The sequence below is a fragment of the Ochotona princeps genome, chromosome 4 (assembly GCF_030435755.1).
Source record: "Ochotona princeps isolate mOchPri1 chromosome 4, mOchPri1.hap1, whole genome shotgun sequence".
Lineage (NCBI taxonomy): Eukaryota > Metazoa > Chordata > Mammalia > Lagomorpha > Ochotonidae > Ochotona > Ochotona princeps.
Genome location: NC_080835.1, coordinates 17,957,266 through 17,974,145, shown reverse-complemented (window position 1 = coordinate 17,974,145; position 16,880 = coordinate 17,957,266). Strand labels below are relative to the sequence as shown.

General features: G+C 40.3%; 1 protein-coding gene across 2 annotated transcripts in view; it reads left to right on the top strand.

Annotated features, from left to right (window-relative positions):
- Positions 1-16,880, top strand: part of HSD17B12 (hydroxysteroid 17-beta dehydrogenase 12) — a 170,649-nt gene that overhangs the window by 46,961 nt on the left and 106,808 nt on the right. The window contains exon 2 of one of the 2 annotated variants that reach the window (XM_058663155.1): positions 14,212-14,262. In XM_058663155.1, the coding sequence (XP_058519138.1) occupies positions 14,212-14,262 (51 nt within the window). The remainder of the gene's footprint in view (positions 1-14,211; positions 14,263-16,880) is intronic. The other variant, XM_004585390.3, reaches the window with a different exon arrangement.

Below are 16,880 nucleotides of genomic sequence, written 5' to 3'. Positions count from 1 at the left end.
AGTTATTCTTACACTAAAGTAAATACGGAATATTTTGTTTTAATTTTTACAGATGGTTTTCTTGCTTCCCTGGACCTATAATAATGACTTTAACAAAATGAAAGTTTAGTTTTAACCCACTTTTTAGTTGTAGTTTTTAATCCTACTCTGAAGACTGGCTTTTGTATATGTATATATATTCTGTATGATATTATTGAAAAAAGATTGGTTTTTAAGGATGGCACAGTAATTCAATAGTGTCATCAAAATGTTGATTCTTGTGAGTTAATTCCATCATCCCAACCCATGGTTTCTACCCTCGAGGTGCCTTTGTGGTTCAAGACACTGTTGCAGCTACAGCTGTCACTTTGGAATTGACTCAAAGAAAGTCAAAAAGGGACCACTCTCTGCTGAGTTGGCTGCTTTTAATCAATTCTCACATCACACTGCTTGTATTTTATTCCCAGAATTTAATAATCACCATGCGGGCACAATCTGGCTGCTTTGGGGGTTGGCAAATGGAAATCCCAGAAAATAAAGATAGGAAATAAGGATTCTAGGCCCTAGTGTCCAGGTCTAGTGTTCTACTGCCAAGAAGGAAGACAAGAAGACAAACTAGCGGGCTGTGGCACAGACGTGCACTTGGCACCAAGAAGGAGCCTCGGGGACTAGGTGCTTGCTTTTGGTTTTGTTTTTCATTTTAAGGAACCACCCAAAATAAGCAGTACTTCTAATTTAGATGACTGGGAAACTGGGTCTTATTTCATCTGGTTTTTATTTTCAGTTGGTGTATCACAATGGCAGCACTTTCATAAAGATTTCCCCAAATTCAACAACAGTAACAAAAAACGACCTTAGGTATTATACTGATCAATACTGAAAGTTTAGTTTTTACATATATACTTATTTACATTAGTAGTCTGTTAATGGGTGGTCTTTAAAAGGATCAAATGTGGAAATAGTAACCAGATAATCAAATTTTGTATTACATTTGCTTAGGAAAAGTGATCAGTTTTCTGAAAACATCAAATGTCCTTGGGAAATGCTGATTTAAGCAAGCCTCAAATTTGGGGTTAAGTAGAGTAAAATTAAATTTGTTGACTTGGTTTATATCTTTGTAAATTTTTTTAAAGGATTTATTTTATTTGAAAGTCAGAGTTAGAGAGAGGCAGATCTTCCATCTGCCGGTTCACTCTCCAGATGTCTGCAACAGCCATAGCTGGACAGGTCCAAAACTTTTTTTCAGGCCTCCCAACTAGGTAGAGGCCCAAGCTTTCCCAGGCCAATAGCACGGAGCTGAATTGGAAGTAGAGTAGCCAGGACTAGAACCAGCGCCCATATGTAATGCCAGTGGATGCCATAGGGAGAGGGTTAGCCTGATGTGCCACCATGCTGGCCCCATTATCTTTTTATTCACAGTAGGAAAAAAGGCTTCATTTTTGGAAAGGCAAAGTATGCACATGATTAAAAATGCAGGCACTAAAAAAGAATTTTAAAAATTAATCTCTTTCTAGTCACCTTGAAGCAACCATCATGCAGCCTACAGTTTAAGCATGAGAAAAATGGACTCCCCAAAGCATGCAGGATCATCTACGTAGTGAGAATTGCACCATTATTTTATAAAAATTAAAAAATTATTGAGCTTCAGTGAGAGGTTTTTCTATCCAACTAAAGCTGCTGATTAAAGCAAAGAATATATCTCTAAAAGCAAAAGCAGGACAATTCTTGTTACCAATCTTTGTCTTAAAGAAACAAATAAAAAATTTTCCTTAAGTGTTGGACCAAACTTTTTCTCTTATAATTGATGTGCTTGGTAGATGGTCTGGTTATGTTTATGCATTGTTGTAGGTACATTACCTGCCATGTGACGTGGAGAAGTAAAAGATTTGTCCTTTCTTTTGCTCGGGAAGTGGTCTTTGACCCACCACTGTGTGGCTACTCATTTGTAGCATAGCCACAATAGTGGAGAACTATAGTGAGGCTACTGAGAGGGTAAGAGAGGCTCTGGCTTTCCCATTTTAGGTTTTAGTTCCTTGTGCCCACTGCTAATTTTGTGAACTTCATTATTTTTGCCCGAAAGCATTTACTGGTGGCACAGTTATCTGGCTTGTCTATGTAGTGTTGTATTTGATTTGGGGAAATTTAAGAAAATGTTTGCGGTTTCAATCTATCTAAAAATCTCAGAAGGTAAATTTTTAATAACATTTTAACTTTGTACAATTTAAAATCATATCGTTTCTACTTAATATTTCAAACCTTAATCATGAAAAGGAAGATTTGTAGAAGATCCAGTATCCCAGGTGAGTCTTACATCATCATTGCACATGCCACCGTCTTGCACAGAATAGTTTCTGAAGCCTGTAAGTTCGATTCAACTTTGATAGTTACTAGCAGGTGGTGATAGGGGAAAACTTTCTTGCTGGTAGAATAAGGCCACTTTGTTTGTTTGTTTTGAGAAAGTTAATTGAAAGGAAAGATAATATAAGCAAGAGAAATTGGCCAATTGGTTCAGAAAGAAAAAGATCTTATATCCACGGGTTTACTTTACAGTCAGGAACTGAATCCAGGAACTCCAGCCTGGTCTCCTATGTGGATGGCAGAACTAAACACCTGAGCCACCATCTGCTGCTACACAAGCTCACCAATTGTAGCTAAAGTTGAATATCTGGAACTCAGACCAACTATGGGATACAGGCGTTTCAAGCAGTAACTTAGCTCTCTGTGCCCCTCTGCCCACCTTAAAGCCAAGTGTTTTTAAGATTTATTTATTTATACAGGGAAGTGAGATTTACAGAGAGAAAAATCTTCTATCCACTGATTCACTCCCCAAGTGGCAGCAATAGTGGGAGCTGAGTGGATCTGAATCCAGGAGCCAGGAGACTTCTTGTAAGTCTCCCCGGTGGATGCACGGTCCCAAGGATTTAGGCCATCCTCTGTTGCTTTTCCAGGCAACAAGCAGGGAGCTGGGTGGGAAGTGGAGCAGCTGGGAAATGAGCTGAACCGGCACCCATATGGGATCCTGGTGCGTGCAAGGCGAGAACTTGAGCTACTAGGTTACCATGTCTGGCCCAAAGCCACATGGTTTATTTTTATTATTATTATTATTATTTTATGACACATTTCCATAGGCTCTGGGATTTCCCTTAATCCCTCCCAAGCCCTCCCCCATATTGATTTCCTCTGTATTATTACAGTAGTATAGTTCATAAACAGTCATAATTCCATCATTGTGGGCATGGACCATGCAGAGAGTCCAGCCTCTTATTGTCCAGATAAATTTAACAGTTTCATTGGGAGTCCATCTTTGATCTGAAAGTAGAAATGGCAGAATATCATCCCCTTAAATGAAAAGGCACAATACAAAATCAACAACAGGAAGAAAAATGGAAATTTACAACATCATAAAGTTAATTAACATGCTATTGAATGACCAATGTGTTTGAAAATGCAAGTTCTTAACCAAATCCTGAAACTACTTCATTGACATCTCAATTTTAGCTTATACATAACTAACTGGTGTAATTCTTAAAATGGTTGTAGGGTACTATTCAGCTGTCTCCAGTTTTTTTTTTCATATTTATATTTAGTAGTTTATAGTATTCAAGTGAGATTTTACTGAGCTTCGTGAATTTTAGGATAATCCAAATAGGCTTATAACTCTAGCAAGCCATACAATAATGATTGAGGAGCAGAACAGTTTTAGGAGTGGTGTGCAGAGAAATCTTTAATAACTTAGTGAGGAGTAACTGATCTTTGCATCCTAGCTAGTGAAGTATATGAGAATCCAAGCTGACTTTTTCTTGTCTGTTCTAAGCTTTCCTTATTAGTCTCTCTCTGTCTATCTGATCTAATTTTAGGGGCTCTGGAGTGACCCTGATGGTCATTGCAAGAGAGGAAGGGGAGCCAAAGTTGGAACTATATAAGAACCAGGGAAAGCTCCTCTCCTGAGTCCAGAAGGAAGTTTACTATTCTTCTGTCTCTGAGGACCACCCAGGTTCCTGGCTGTTGTTCTGTTGTCATTAGTCCCTGTGAGGAGGGTTCTGGGCTTCTTCCATCCCGTGTGGGAGATCTGATAGGGAATGGTTGACCTCAGAGTTCTTGCACTATAAAGTCACTCAAATTCCCTGTGATCTTCTTGGCAGATGGGATATGGTCCTTGAAGCCTATACTTTGATGAGGCCACTGCTTCTGTGGCGAAAGTGTTTGGGAAGTTCCCCGCGGTCTCCGGGACTAGGATATAAACCTCCTCTTGTCCTCCTGTTCAAAAGCCATATGTTTTTGAGAAATAAGTTTAGTTTTGTATTCTTCACTAAAGCTAGTCCACTTTAGCATAGTATGTTTAGGAGGGAGATTGAGAACTTCCCATTTTAAAAATAATGGTAATAATATTTTTGGTTTTTCCTGTGTTGGAAGCCTTCAGTATAGTTGAGAGGCTTGAGAAACGGAATCCTCCCTTCTGATGCAGCTAAGTACCTTGTGTCATTCCTCATCCCCAGTCACAGCAAATGAAGGTGGGAGAGATGCCTGAGCTCCCCCGAGGCCTCACGGAGAGGCCATCTTTGGAAAGCAAGCAAGTTTGTCCCTTTTGCCCCAGAGTCGAATGTATTGGGTACTTTAAGGATGGGAGAGGGGCAGGACAATGAGCCAGATGTGCTTGAGCCTCAGGTAGTTGGGCCGAAGAGGGCAGAGGTCAGATGAGTAAACCAACTAATAGCTGCCCAACTGCGTAGTAATTCAGAAGACTGAAAAATGGGGAATGCTTCGAATAAAATGTTTTAGAGAAAGGATTGATAATGATTTTGTGGATTCCCCAATAAAAATGCTTGCACTACAGTGAGTACAGTATAATCTTCCCAACTTTACATTTTAATGCCTCCTAGATGAGATGGAAGAATCCAGAAGAAACTTAGAGAAAACAGAAAAGGGGTAGAGGAAAGTAGAAATATGTGAAGCCACTAATGTCCTCAGGGATAGGGACTATGCTGATCTGTTATAAGAACAGGGGAAAGGGAAAGGTGGCGGGAGAAACAAGCAATCAAATTAGGAAAGAGTTTTTCAAAAGTAAAAATTGACTAATTCAGAAAGTCAATAAAAGGTTTGGAAGATAAGTTTGAAGACATTTGTAGAAAAATAGAACAAGCAGCAAAGTAAGATTTATAGAGAGACTGTTAAGTACAAATTTTGATTAATAGGAATTCTAGACAGAAAAAGGTGTGGGTAATGTAGATCTAGAAGAATTAAAATTCCCAGAATTGGTCTTGAATTTTAAGACCCATCAGTGCCTGGAAGCAATGAGTGGAATGTTATCATGGTATGTTATCATGATGTGGAAGGTAAAGTAATAATTCAAAAAGACTGCAGTAACATGAAGTAAGTTACTTACAAATGGGCTAAAGTCAGAGTGATGAAATAGTGTTAAAACAGTATGCCTGATAGAAGACAATGTAAAGATGTCTACAGAATTATTTTTATTAAAAGTGGTTTCCTGCTCAGAACTCAATACCTGGTTGAATTACTATGTGAGATTAAATATGGACTCTTTTTAAACATTTTCATTTATTTGAGAGCCATAGAGTTAGAGATTGAGTGTTCTCTTTTCCACTATTCACTTCATCAAATCCCCGCAACAACTGGGGTTGTGCGGGGGCTGAAGCCAGAGGGCAGATTCACTCCAGGTCTGCCTGGTAAGTGACAGGAACCCAGCCATATGCTGACTACCTGGCAGCATCACACTGGCAGGAAGCTGGAGTTAAGAGCAGGAGCTGGGAATTGAGCCCCAGCAGTTTGAGGTGGGACGTGGGTGTCTCAGCTGCGGGACTAAACATTCACTCTCACTCCTAAGATAGACTTTAACAAAAACAGGAAAAACATGCTATAATTTGAGTCCCCCAAAGATCCTTCTGGAGCTGATTCCTGCGGTGACACTGTTAGGAGATACTGGTGATCTTTACGAGGAGGAATCTAGGGTCAGTTACGGACAGTCTTCAGAGGTGTCTTTGAGGATTATTGTGGAAGCTTGAGCTTGGATCCCATCCTCATGCTCCCTCTGGCTTTCTTTGAAATGTATTCCACTCACACAATGGCAGTTGCACTCCTGCCATTCCTGCCATTCCGTATCAGCCTTGATATGAGCAGGCTGAGTGGGTCCTCACCTGAGTTTAGTTGGTGCTAGGACTTTGCCTTAAACCTCCAAAACTCTTGAACTGAAGACACTTCTTTTTCTTCTAAAATAGCCTGCTTTAGTTATTTCATTATAGTAATGAAAAACTAGATATTATTCTTGGCGTGTTACATGAGGAGACCTGTTGAGTAAAGGTAATACAATATCCTGATCGAGATCTGAAAACAGAACAAGGACAAGTAATAAACCTGGATAGGATATGGGCTTTGACAGCATCAGTGTTGGCTTGAGGAGTGAAACAAATGTACCATGATAATGTGATAACAGTAATAGGAGAAACTGGACTTAGAAAAGCTAGATTTCTATACTGTCTTCTTTTTCTTTCTTTTTTTTTTCCATTTAGGAGAAGGATAAAGCTTAAACTTCCAAAATACGAAGTGTGTCTTTAAAGATATTTCTAAAAGCATACATCTCTATGCATTTAGTCTTGGAAATCTGGAAACTGCCCCCGTCATAATGAGGGAGTGATCAAGATGTAGAAAATAAGGACTTAACAAAGGAGGGGCCAAAAGATGCCATACCCAAAGTGATATGGCAGGACAATAGGTGTGAAACTGTTAAGGGTGTTGGGATTCTAGGTTGGAGTAGGTTAAGAACTCTAAGAAAAAAAACAGTGGAGGTATTCGTGGGGTTGTTTGTATAGAGAATCCTATAGAGGGGCTGTTAGGAAATGAGGGAATACTTAAAAGCAAATTCACATGAATGGAAGAGCCAGGCAGTTTTGTGTCCAGAGGCAGAAAGCTGACTGGAAAAAGAAATAAGATTATGCTGTACTATTTTGCTGAATAATGAATAATGTATTTCCCTAATGGCAATAATTATATAATAAAGAATTTGACTACTTTTGTTCCTGGCTCCCGGGAGGGAAGTTTAGCTCTTTAGAATTTCCTGAATGATAGGGGTCTCTTCTTTATTTTATGGTTGGCTCTAATAGTCTGTGCTAATGAGATGACCAGTAGTGTGGCTCCAGATAATTTCAAGGGAGTTGATCATGCCACAGGATGAACCATATTACTAAAAGAGCTCTGAATTTGTTTCATTTTGTTTGAAAGACAAGATCTACCTGCAGGTGCAACTCCTAAATGTTCCTTAACAGCCAGTTTGAAACCTGGAGCTTGGAACTCAAATCTTAGTTTCCAGATTAAGTTGCAAGGACCCAAGTATTTAAACCATGATCTGCTGCATTCCCAGATGCACATTACCAGGAAGCTGGGTAGGAAGCAGAGTAGCTGGTATTGAACTAGGCACTCTCAAATGGGATGTAGGCATCACAGGTGGCAATCTAACTGCTGCCCTGCTCACTCCCTCCAGGGTCAGGGCTTTGAGCTGCTTGATATCAGCCGAGCCACTGGGCTGGGGAGGAAGACCAGAGATTGAGTTCAGTCATGTGACCAGTGGTTCAGTCAGTGCCTTTGTAATGAAATGAAAATTCTCAGCAGTGGAGCTTGGTGAATATGTTGATGTTTCTGGCTTGTTTAGCATGAGGCATGGAAGCTGTGCATTTTGGGCCATCCCAGACCTTACTCATCTTCCAAGGAAAACTGATCATAAGTTATCCTGAGTTCAGCGAACTGTTGTGATGAATTATCAAACCTTGAGGGATTGTGGAAACCCCCACATGATAGCCAGCTGGTCAGAAGTGTGGGCGGCCTGCAGACTTCTGAACTTCTGGTTGGTATCTGAGTAAAGGCAGTCTTTTGGGGGACCAGGCCTGTGGGATCTGTACTGGCTACGTGTGGAGAACATCAGAATTAAGTGACAGTGTTCCAATAATGTGAATGCTGACTATTGACAGAATGTTGTGATTTTACTTCCCTGAAAGGATGGGGGAAATGGGAGGGGAGTGGGAGTACAAGTACAAGCCAATAGGTTCTGAAGCGATGAGCCGTCAGTGGAGAGCAGGGGAAGCATAGAATTTCAACCTGGCTGTCAGCACAGGAAAGCCAACTGGTGGCAATGAAAGTGCAGTAATTGGTTTGGCGGTGGAATATTATTGGAGGATGCTGAAGGATGGGGTAGGAAAGTCGAAATCTCCAGTTTAAGCATTTTATAACTCCTTTGCATTTCAAACTGCGTATTACAAGGACAGAAATGATGCTTTTTTGAAAAGGAAGCTTGACTGCAGGCTCAGAAATGTCCTTCTATCAGAGATTAAGCTTATTGGGAAGCTGCTTGGGCATTGAAGTATGTGTTGGATTTATTTGGAAATGCATTCAGGAATGACACCTGTGAGGAAGTGAAGTGGATCATGCCAAGGGAGAACTCAAATTCGGGTTGCAGGTGTAGAGACCACTGCTAATACCACTGGAAGCCCTGAAGCTGGGCTGGCCCTTCAGGGATGCTGAAGTCAGGCACAAGAGCTCGGCCTTTGTCCCTGAGTGTGGAGCAGTCACTGGACATGAACTGCGTGGGACAGACAGCAAATTTCTTTTGCCTAGGGGCAGTCAGTGGGAGAGACTCAGTCGTGGGCTGACAGGTAGGTGGCCAGGCAACAGAGGATCAAGTCGATGTCCTAACATTGACCCCCATAATTCTGAGAACTAGCAACTCTAGGAAAGAAAGACATGATAGTTGGTAGGCATATTCCTGTATTTCTAAGGTGTGGTATGCTGGCTTGGTTAACTTGGGAATGGTGATTTTTAAAACAGATGACTGGGTTACTTATATTCTTTTAAATGTATTTCAGCCACAAATTTTAGATGTGATTTAAATGAAAAAGGTTGAGTAACTTGGATATAGTGTAATTCTGGAGCAAATTTTTCTTAGGGGATTCTTAAGCTCCTCAGCTGAGAAATCTGGTTCTGCCATCAACTCATTACTGCATTTGTGTGTGTGTGTGTGTGTGTGTGTGTGTGTGTGTGTGTGTGTATAGTTTGCTAGTTGTAGGCTTAGCTGGAGTATTCCAGTACCAAAGGCTTTGTACATATAGGTCAGTGACTGATAGGTGGTAGTGTTACAAGTTAGCGGACTTATAAAGTGAAGATCTTTGAGAAAGCAGGCTCTCAGGAAAACAGGGATGTCCTGTGTGTTTTGCAGTTTTAAGACCAATGGAGGGGCTGTCATTGTGAAGTAGCAAGTAAAGCCACCACGTCTGATGCCGGCATCCCATGTGGGTGTCAGTTCATATCCTGGCTGCTCCACCTCTGATCCACCTTCCTGCAGGTGGCCTAGATGTCTGAGCCTCTGCCACCCACATGGGAGACCCTGATGAAACTCCTGGCTTCCACCTGGTTCAGCCCTGGATGGTGTGGTCTTTTGGGGAGTGAACCAGTAGATGAAAGATCTCTCTCTCTCTTTCTCCCTCCCTTCCTCCCTCCCTCCTTCCCTCCTCTCCCTCTTCCTTTCTGTCACACACACATGCATGCACGCACGCACACACACACACACACACACACAAATATATAATCTTTTTTAAAGACCGGCTGAGTGCTGAGATCATCCATGCGTTCAACAGTGCCCACTGAGCACCTACCTTATGTGGGCCACAGAGCAAGGAGGGCGCTGTGTGATAGATGAACTGAGTCACGTAGGTGTGTGGCAATCCAGTTCACAACAGAGGGTTGTGAAATGCCAGAAAATGGAAGGATTTGTCAAGTATGGTAGAGTTTGGAAAACAGAAAATGTTCTTCTGTTTGAAATGAACTGGGGTCTGGGAGAGAGCAGCAAATTTTACCGTGGAGAGAGGGAAAAGGAGAGAACTAGTGATACTTCAGAATATTTACCTTCACTCAGGAAGCGTTAATCATCAGTAACAGGGATGCAGAATCAAACACTCAGGTGGTGAAAATTACAGAAGTGCACAAGGCTTAATTGACCATGATGTAGGAGGTGCTTTCAGTGATGTTCAGCTTTGGATACATCGTCCACTACTGTACGTAGAACCACCAAGTGCCTGGGTTTGCTTTCCTTTTGTGTAGCAAGCCATCACTGACATGGGCCGGTAGATGAAAGGAGATTTTTTTTTTTCTCCCAAAGTGCAGAGCAAAGAGTAGAGAGATCTGCCACTTTATTCTTGATTCTCCTAGGGACCAAAGATGCAGATTTTTATAGATGGAAGGCGGGGCTGACAGGTGTGTGATCAGCTTGTGTAGAGGTGTCTGCTTGGTCAGTGATAGGACAGCCGTCGTTTTCTTTCTTTTTCTGCTTTGTTTTAATTTTTATTTTTAGCCGTCATTTTCTTTCAGGAACTTTAAAGATGACAGAGTGGGCGCAGGTCAGCCTGGAGGCTGCCTGCAGGTATTTGGTCATTTTTGTCCAGCGTCTAAGGTTACTGGGAGTGGGGATCCCTCAAGACAAGATTTAACATCAAGGTGTTATAGGTAGAAGAGATAAATGACCCATATCTCTTTCGATGCCCTCAGTTGAGGCTGTAGTAAGAGGCTGATTGGCAACATTCCAAACAGGGCAAAGAAACTTAAGCTAAAGGAGAGAGACAAGGAAACTGAGACCTGAGAGCACTTGCCTACACAAATGTTGCTGTATGATTTTACAGCGGGGTTTATTTTTAAGATTTTAAAATTTTTATTGTAATGGCAGAGAAGACAGATCTTCAATCTGCTGGTTCACTCCCCAAGTGGTCACAGTGGCTGGAGCTGAACCTATCTGAGGCCAGAAGCCAGGAGTTTTTCCTAGGTCTTCCATGTAGTTGCAGGATCTGAAGGCTTTGGGCCATCCTCTACTGCTTTCCCTGGCCACAAGCAAGGAGGTGGTTGGAATGTGGAGCAGCCGGGACATGAGCCTGCACCTATATGGGATGATGGCGCTTGCAAAGGGAGGATTTAGCCAATTGAGCCATTGTATCAGGCCCAACAAAGTTTCTTATAAGCAAAATCATGATTAAAACACATGGGATATTTCTGAGAGATGCCAGGGAACCAATTTATTTTGAAAAGTGATAGAGGTGAAAAAATTCAAATAGTTATGTATGTTCCTATGAAAACTATATGTCAGGTAACCAACTAATCAGAAATAATTTCTCCATGGTAATATTCCAGTTTAAAGATGAAGACATATGATTGAGTTCGAATGTCACCACTTTGTAATTCCTAATGAAATAATGGATCTCTGCGGTGATCATCAGTGCCTGCTAATCTAACAGAAAGATAATCAGACATGTGCTTCCTGGTGTACAGATGCGATTCCACTTCGGAAGTATCCAAAAATATCAAACCTGAATTTGATCAAGTGTCTTTATGCAACCACTAGGGGAAAGAGGGACATGTTCAATGGCATCAGGGGAATTCAGTCAGCAAATGCCAGGCTGACCCAATATTTTGAACAAAGAGAACAGAGAGAGAGATGGAGAGAAAGAGAAACAGGCAGATAGGTGTTTAGGTAAAAACTGCGGGTTAAAGGAGATCTTGGCAGACAAATTAACCAAGTTGGAATATAAAACTTACTGAATCCTGACTGGAGTAAATTCTTGAAAGGTTTTTGAAACATTTTGGGTCATTTGAGACCAAGGAATTGTTATGAGGAGTGTGATCATTGTATTGTGATTGTGGACTAAATTGTCCAGGAAGAAGTGCTGGGATATTTGGGATTCACTTCAAAATAATCCGCGGTGGGAGGAAGCAAGGTTAACCTCGGGCTCATTATCAGTGAAGCCAGGCCACGGCTACACCGGGATTTGTTCAACTCTTCCACTGTTCTCTGAGTATTTTTGACTTTCTTTCTTTTTTTTTTTTTTTTTTTTTTGTGCTATGACCCAGTGAATAGATGACATCTGTATTCTCCACTTTACCTGCTAAAGAAAAATAAAGGCTTGTTGACACAAACACATACACACAATCTTCCACCACTGGTACAATCCAAAAATATTCACAAGCCTGATTCTGATACACAATGTTTTCTAATACTTACCGAGGCATTACTTTTAACAAAGGGTTTCTGTAGATTTATTACACTTCAACAGTGTCCTTAATATATTTACAAGTTTTGTAAGTGTTGGTGATGTTTATGTAGTTCAGGATGCATGCTCATGTGGGCCACTGATTAGAGTGGAGGAATGGAGGAAAGTAGGTAAGACAACTGTTTTCAATCTCCTTTTGTTCACGTATCTGGGGAAAATGGGGAGAGGGATGTCCCAGCAGCCTGACCACATCACTGCCCTGGATGGGAGACAGGCACCTGATATCCCAAGGTCCCCAGTGTGGAGCATATTCTGAGGGTACTGCCAAAGTGGTTTTCCTGGTTCTGAAATGCTGTTGACTTAGTTGCCCAAGGTTGAGGAAATCCTACTAAGGTCCATTGGCTGACACAGTCAACCTTACAGTCCGTTTACCCAATACTTGCTGTCAAATCTTGGCTGGGAAAGCTGTCCAGTTTGTTCTGTCATCCATGGTACTAGATGTCCTCCGCAGGGCTCAGTGAACTGGGTATCATGTCCCCCAAGCTCATCTGGGCATTGAGTCCACTGCACAGACATCAACAGCTGAGGAAACCCAATCCTTCTGACATATGTACTCTATGGTCAGGCTACAGATCTTGTAATTTGCCTCATAGTTGGAGTTTTGAGTCCAGTGGTCCAGACCCTGCTGGCATGCCCACATCTGTACTCCAAATATCTTAAAAACAAGAAAAGAGGCAACTATATTGGCAAACTGGTATAGTTAACACAAATTTGGCATTAACAGGCCCAGAATGCCCACCGGCTATTAGCTGTTTTTCTCCCAGCAGTTTAACATGTGCCTAGGTACAACCAACCTAGACAATGGCTTACAGCTGGGGTATAGTTTTGACTTTTAAAAAAACTTTTTTTTCATTTTTATTTGAAAGCATGACAGAAAGAGAATCTCCCATATGATGGTTCACTTCACAGATACCTATGATAGTCATGGCAGGGCCTGGCCAAAATCAGGACTTCAGGATTCCATCCAAGTCTTCCAGATGAATGGTATAGACTAAATTCTTGAGCCACCATCATCCTGTTGTCTCCCAGAGCATATATATCATGTTGTCAGATAACAAAATTAGGGATCAGTAGATATAATTGAAGATAATTACTACAGAAAAATATAAGAAAATTCTACTTTGTACCGTAACTTGTTTTCTGTGATCTTTAAGTGGTTTGCAAAAACTCACATTTAGAGCAGAATCTTATGAAGCTGACAACTGAGATCTGAACTCGTAACAGATAGAAGTCCAGCACACCAGCATATCAGAGATAAAATGCCATGGTGTAGCTGGAACTGTTAAAAGTTTTCAAATGTTTCTGCAACAAAGGTTTTGTGGCTGTAGGAGAAATATATTTCCCCATGGAAGAAATACATTATACTCTATTTTGTAAGTGTCCTTACTTTTAAAAATTAATTTAAGATAGAGCATATGAAGCATGCACTTGTGTAAAATTCAGTGAATTTACACACAAGCGCACAACACAAAGAGGTCACTGCCACCCTAGCCTAGATACAGAATGTTTTCTGCACCCCAAATCGGCCTCTTCCATTTGTTCCCCATCACCCCATTACCCAGAGGGAAGTACTGTGCTGACTTCTATTACCAGAGATTCATTTTATCTTTTCTTGAACTATGTAAGTGGAATTATTGTACACTTTTATGTCACACTTTGTTTACTCAATGTCTTACTTATATTTGTCCTTTTTTTTTTCTTAATTGCTGTTTGGTGTTCATTATATGACTTACTTTCCTGTGGGTTAAAATATAAACATGTATACCTAACATATCTAAATGGAAATATTTTCTGATAGGCGTATTACATATCTCTCTTGGGTACTGCTGGGCTGTAGGGTTGGAACATCTATAGTTGTGGACACAGTGTCAAATGGCATTTCCAAAGTAATTATGGTCCTCTATGCTGCCCTCTGCAGTGTTCCAGGGTTCTAGTTGCTCTGCATCCCCATCAGCACTTAGTATCGCAGTCTTTTTAGCTTTAGCTTTTGGGCCAGGTATTCCATCCTGAATTACGGGCATTGTTCCTTTACGTCAAACTGTTGCAAAGGCTGCTTTGTGTATAACTGGTGGGGGCCTGGCTATTGCCAGTTCCTCATTGTGGCTTTACGACTCATCTGTCACTTGTTTTTCTTCCTCAGTTGTCACGGGCAGTACTGATGGGATTGGAAAATCATATGCGGAGCAGGTAGGTGACTTCAAGATCATTCTTTCTGGCATAAAAACACAGCAACAAATATGGGTTCATTTTAACTGCAGTTTTGCTTTTTTATGTTAAAAAATGCAAATAGCAATGCTGCTATATGGCGTAATAGATGTTTGTTTCAACTTTATTAACTGCTTAAATAAGCATTTTATTAAAACAAATTTCTGTGTAAAATAAACATAAAACTTTATGCTGGTCAGTTGGAATTGCAAAAAAATTCTGCATAATTTTTAATTTCTGTTATTTAAATATGTGCAGTCCTCAGTGTTTGAAATCCATGATTTTGAAGTATTTTCTGAAACAAATATTTTGATAGGTTTTTTTTCAGGCTAGCCTGTGGCATCATTTTCATAAAAATCAACTGTGATTAACAGGAAAATACTGATAATCTCTCACATGGACAGGTACAGGGACCGTCCTCCACTTCTTTCCCTGGCACATAAACAGGGACCTGGATAGCAAGTGGAGCAGTTGGGACTCAAGCTAGTGCCCATACATGATACCAGCATCACAAAGCAGTATCTTATCCCACTGTGCCACTATGCTGCTATGCTAACATTCTTTGTAGCTATTTTGTAGTGATTTCAAGATCCAGTTAAGGAATTATACATTGCATTTGGTGTCACATCTCTTAGTCATAACCAATATATGTATAAAGTTCTTTAGCCTTGTTTCCTTAACAATAACATTTCTGAAAAATCTACCCTAGTCATTTTAGAAGCTTTTTTTTTTATTTTTAACTTTTAGTGTTCGTCTAGATTCAGTGTGGTTTGTAGACACAGTTCTAAGAACATGATATTCCCTTCCTTTTTCGTTTCCTTATCCCTTCCCCTCCCTCACCCTTCCCCTTTGATTTCTTCTTCTTTTCTTTCTTATCTTGAACTTACATTGCAGTAAGACATCCTAATCTCTTTTGAGATTGATTTTTGCTTATTTATTTAAAATATTATTAATTATTTTTGTTTGAAAAGTAGAGTTATATAGAGAAAAGGAAAGATAGAAATCAAATCTTTCATTTATTGGCCAAATGGTAGCAATGGTTGGAGCTGGGCTGGTCCTAATCCAGCAGCTGGAAGCTTCTGCCGGGGCTCCCATGTAGGGTGTTGACTTGGCCATCTTCTGCTGCTTTCTCAGGCCATTAATAGGGAGCTAGAGTGGAAATGGAGTGGCCACTCGAAGTAGTGCCTATATCGGATCCTGATGCCACAGGCAGAGGCATCATGTGCTATGCCATAACACCAGCCCCAGCCTAGCCATTCTTAAAACCATAATTTATTGGAATTAAAAACCATTGTTTATTTGGAAGTCAAAGACAGAAAGAGAGAAATCTCCCAACCTCTGTTTTACTCCCCCAAGTGCTCACAACAACCAGCACTGGAGTAGGTTGAATCTAGTGATGGGAATTCAATTTCATGATCCCATGTGGATGGCAAGGACCCAGATGCTTGGGCCATCACCTGCCATTTCCCAGGATGCGTAATGATATGAAGCTGGAATTGAGCAGAGTGGGGCCAGGAACCCAGGCACTGCTTCAGGAATTGCACGTGTCCTAAGCAGCATGCTAACTGTGTGTCATATGCCTTTCTCAAAACAAACAGGGTTAGGTAGGTGTGCCATGAAGGTACTATTTATCTTCATGAATTCATCTTATCAGGAGGCATAAGAAATCCAGTTTTCCATTATTGTTTATGCTATGGTAAACCATTTATTGAGGTGCTACCTACTACGATGCTACATTATAAAGGTAATTAGTAAAGAGTATGTGGAATGCTGTTTTGAGGCTATAAATTTGCTATTTCCCAGCAGCTTTTTCTCTGATATTTTTAGGATCCATGAAGAATTTTTGCCTAAAATAGTTCCTAGCATGGAGTTTAATGTGTTGATATTCTAATGATGTTCCTCCTTCTACACTTAATAAAACCTTTTTTTAAATAAATAATAGGTTTTCTCGGTCTCAACTCCACCCCTTTTTTTTAAACAACAGAATAGGCTAGTGGGTTCTTTGGTGCCTTCACAGCAGATTAATTTATTAGTCATTGTTATTTTTATAAAAATATTCTTCCATAGCTTCATTTGCAGTACCAGTTATTATTTACTAAAAGATGACTTTAGGATTGAAGATTGGAGTATTAGTTTACTAAATTACTCATGGTTCATAGCACTTAATTTCTTTTTTTTTTTTCAGTTTTTTTAATTATTTATTATTTAACTTCATTAATTACATTGTATTATGCATAGCACTTAATTTCTTGCTCTTTGATTTGCTGTCTGGAGTAGTTCAGTAAACCCTTCTGTATGTGCACTGATGGTGGTTGCACCCCTCGTCCTTCCTGTCTCTGTATTTGTGTCTCTATAAGCTTCTTCCGTCTGTGTGACACATTCCGCCAGGGTATATATAGAAGGTACACCTCAGGAAAGTTTTTATTAATTCAGTCAATTAATTACCTGATTTTCCATGATAAAGACTGACACCCAGATAAAATTTTTTTAATTTGATTATATTTTTTAGGACGTCCAGACATAGTAATTTTGTTTGCCAAGGCTGGTCTTTGTTTTATGCATCTAATCTGCAACAGATCTTTAATTAGGAAAGTAATGGATATA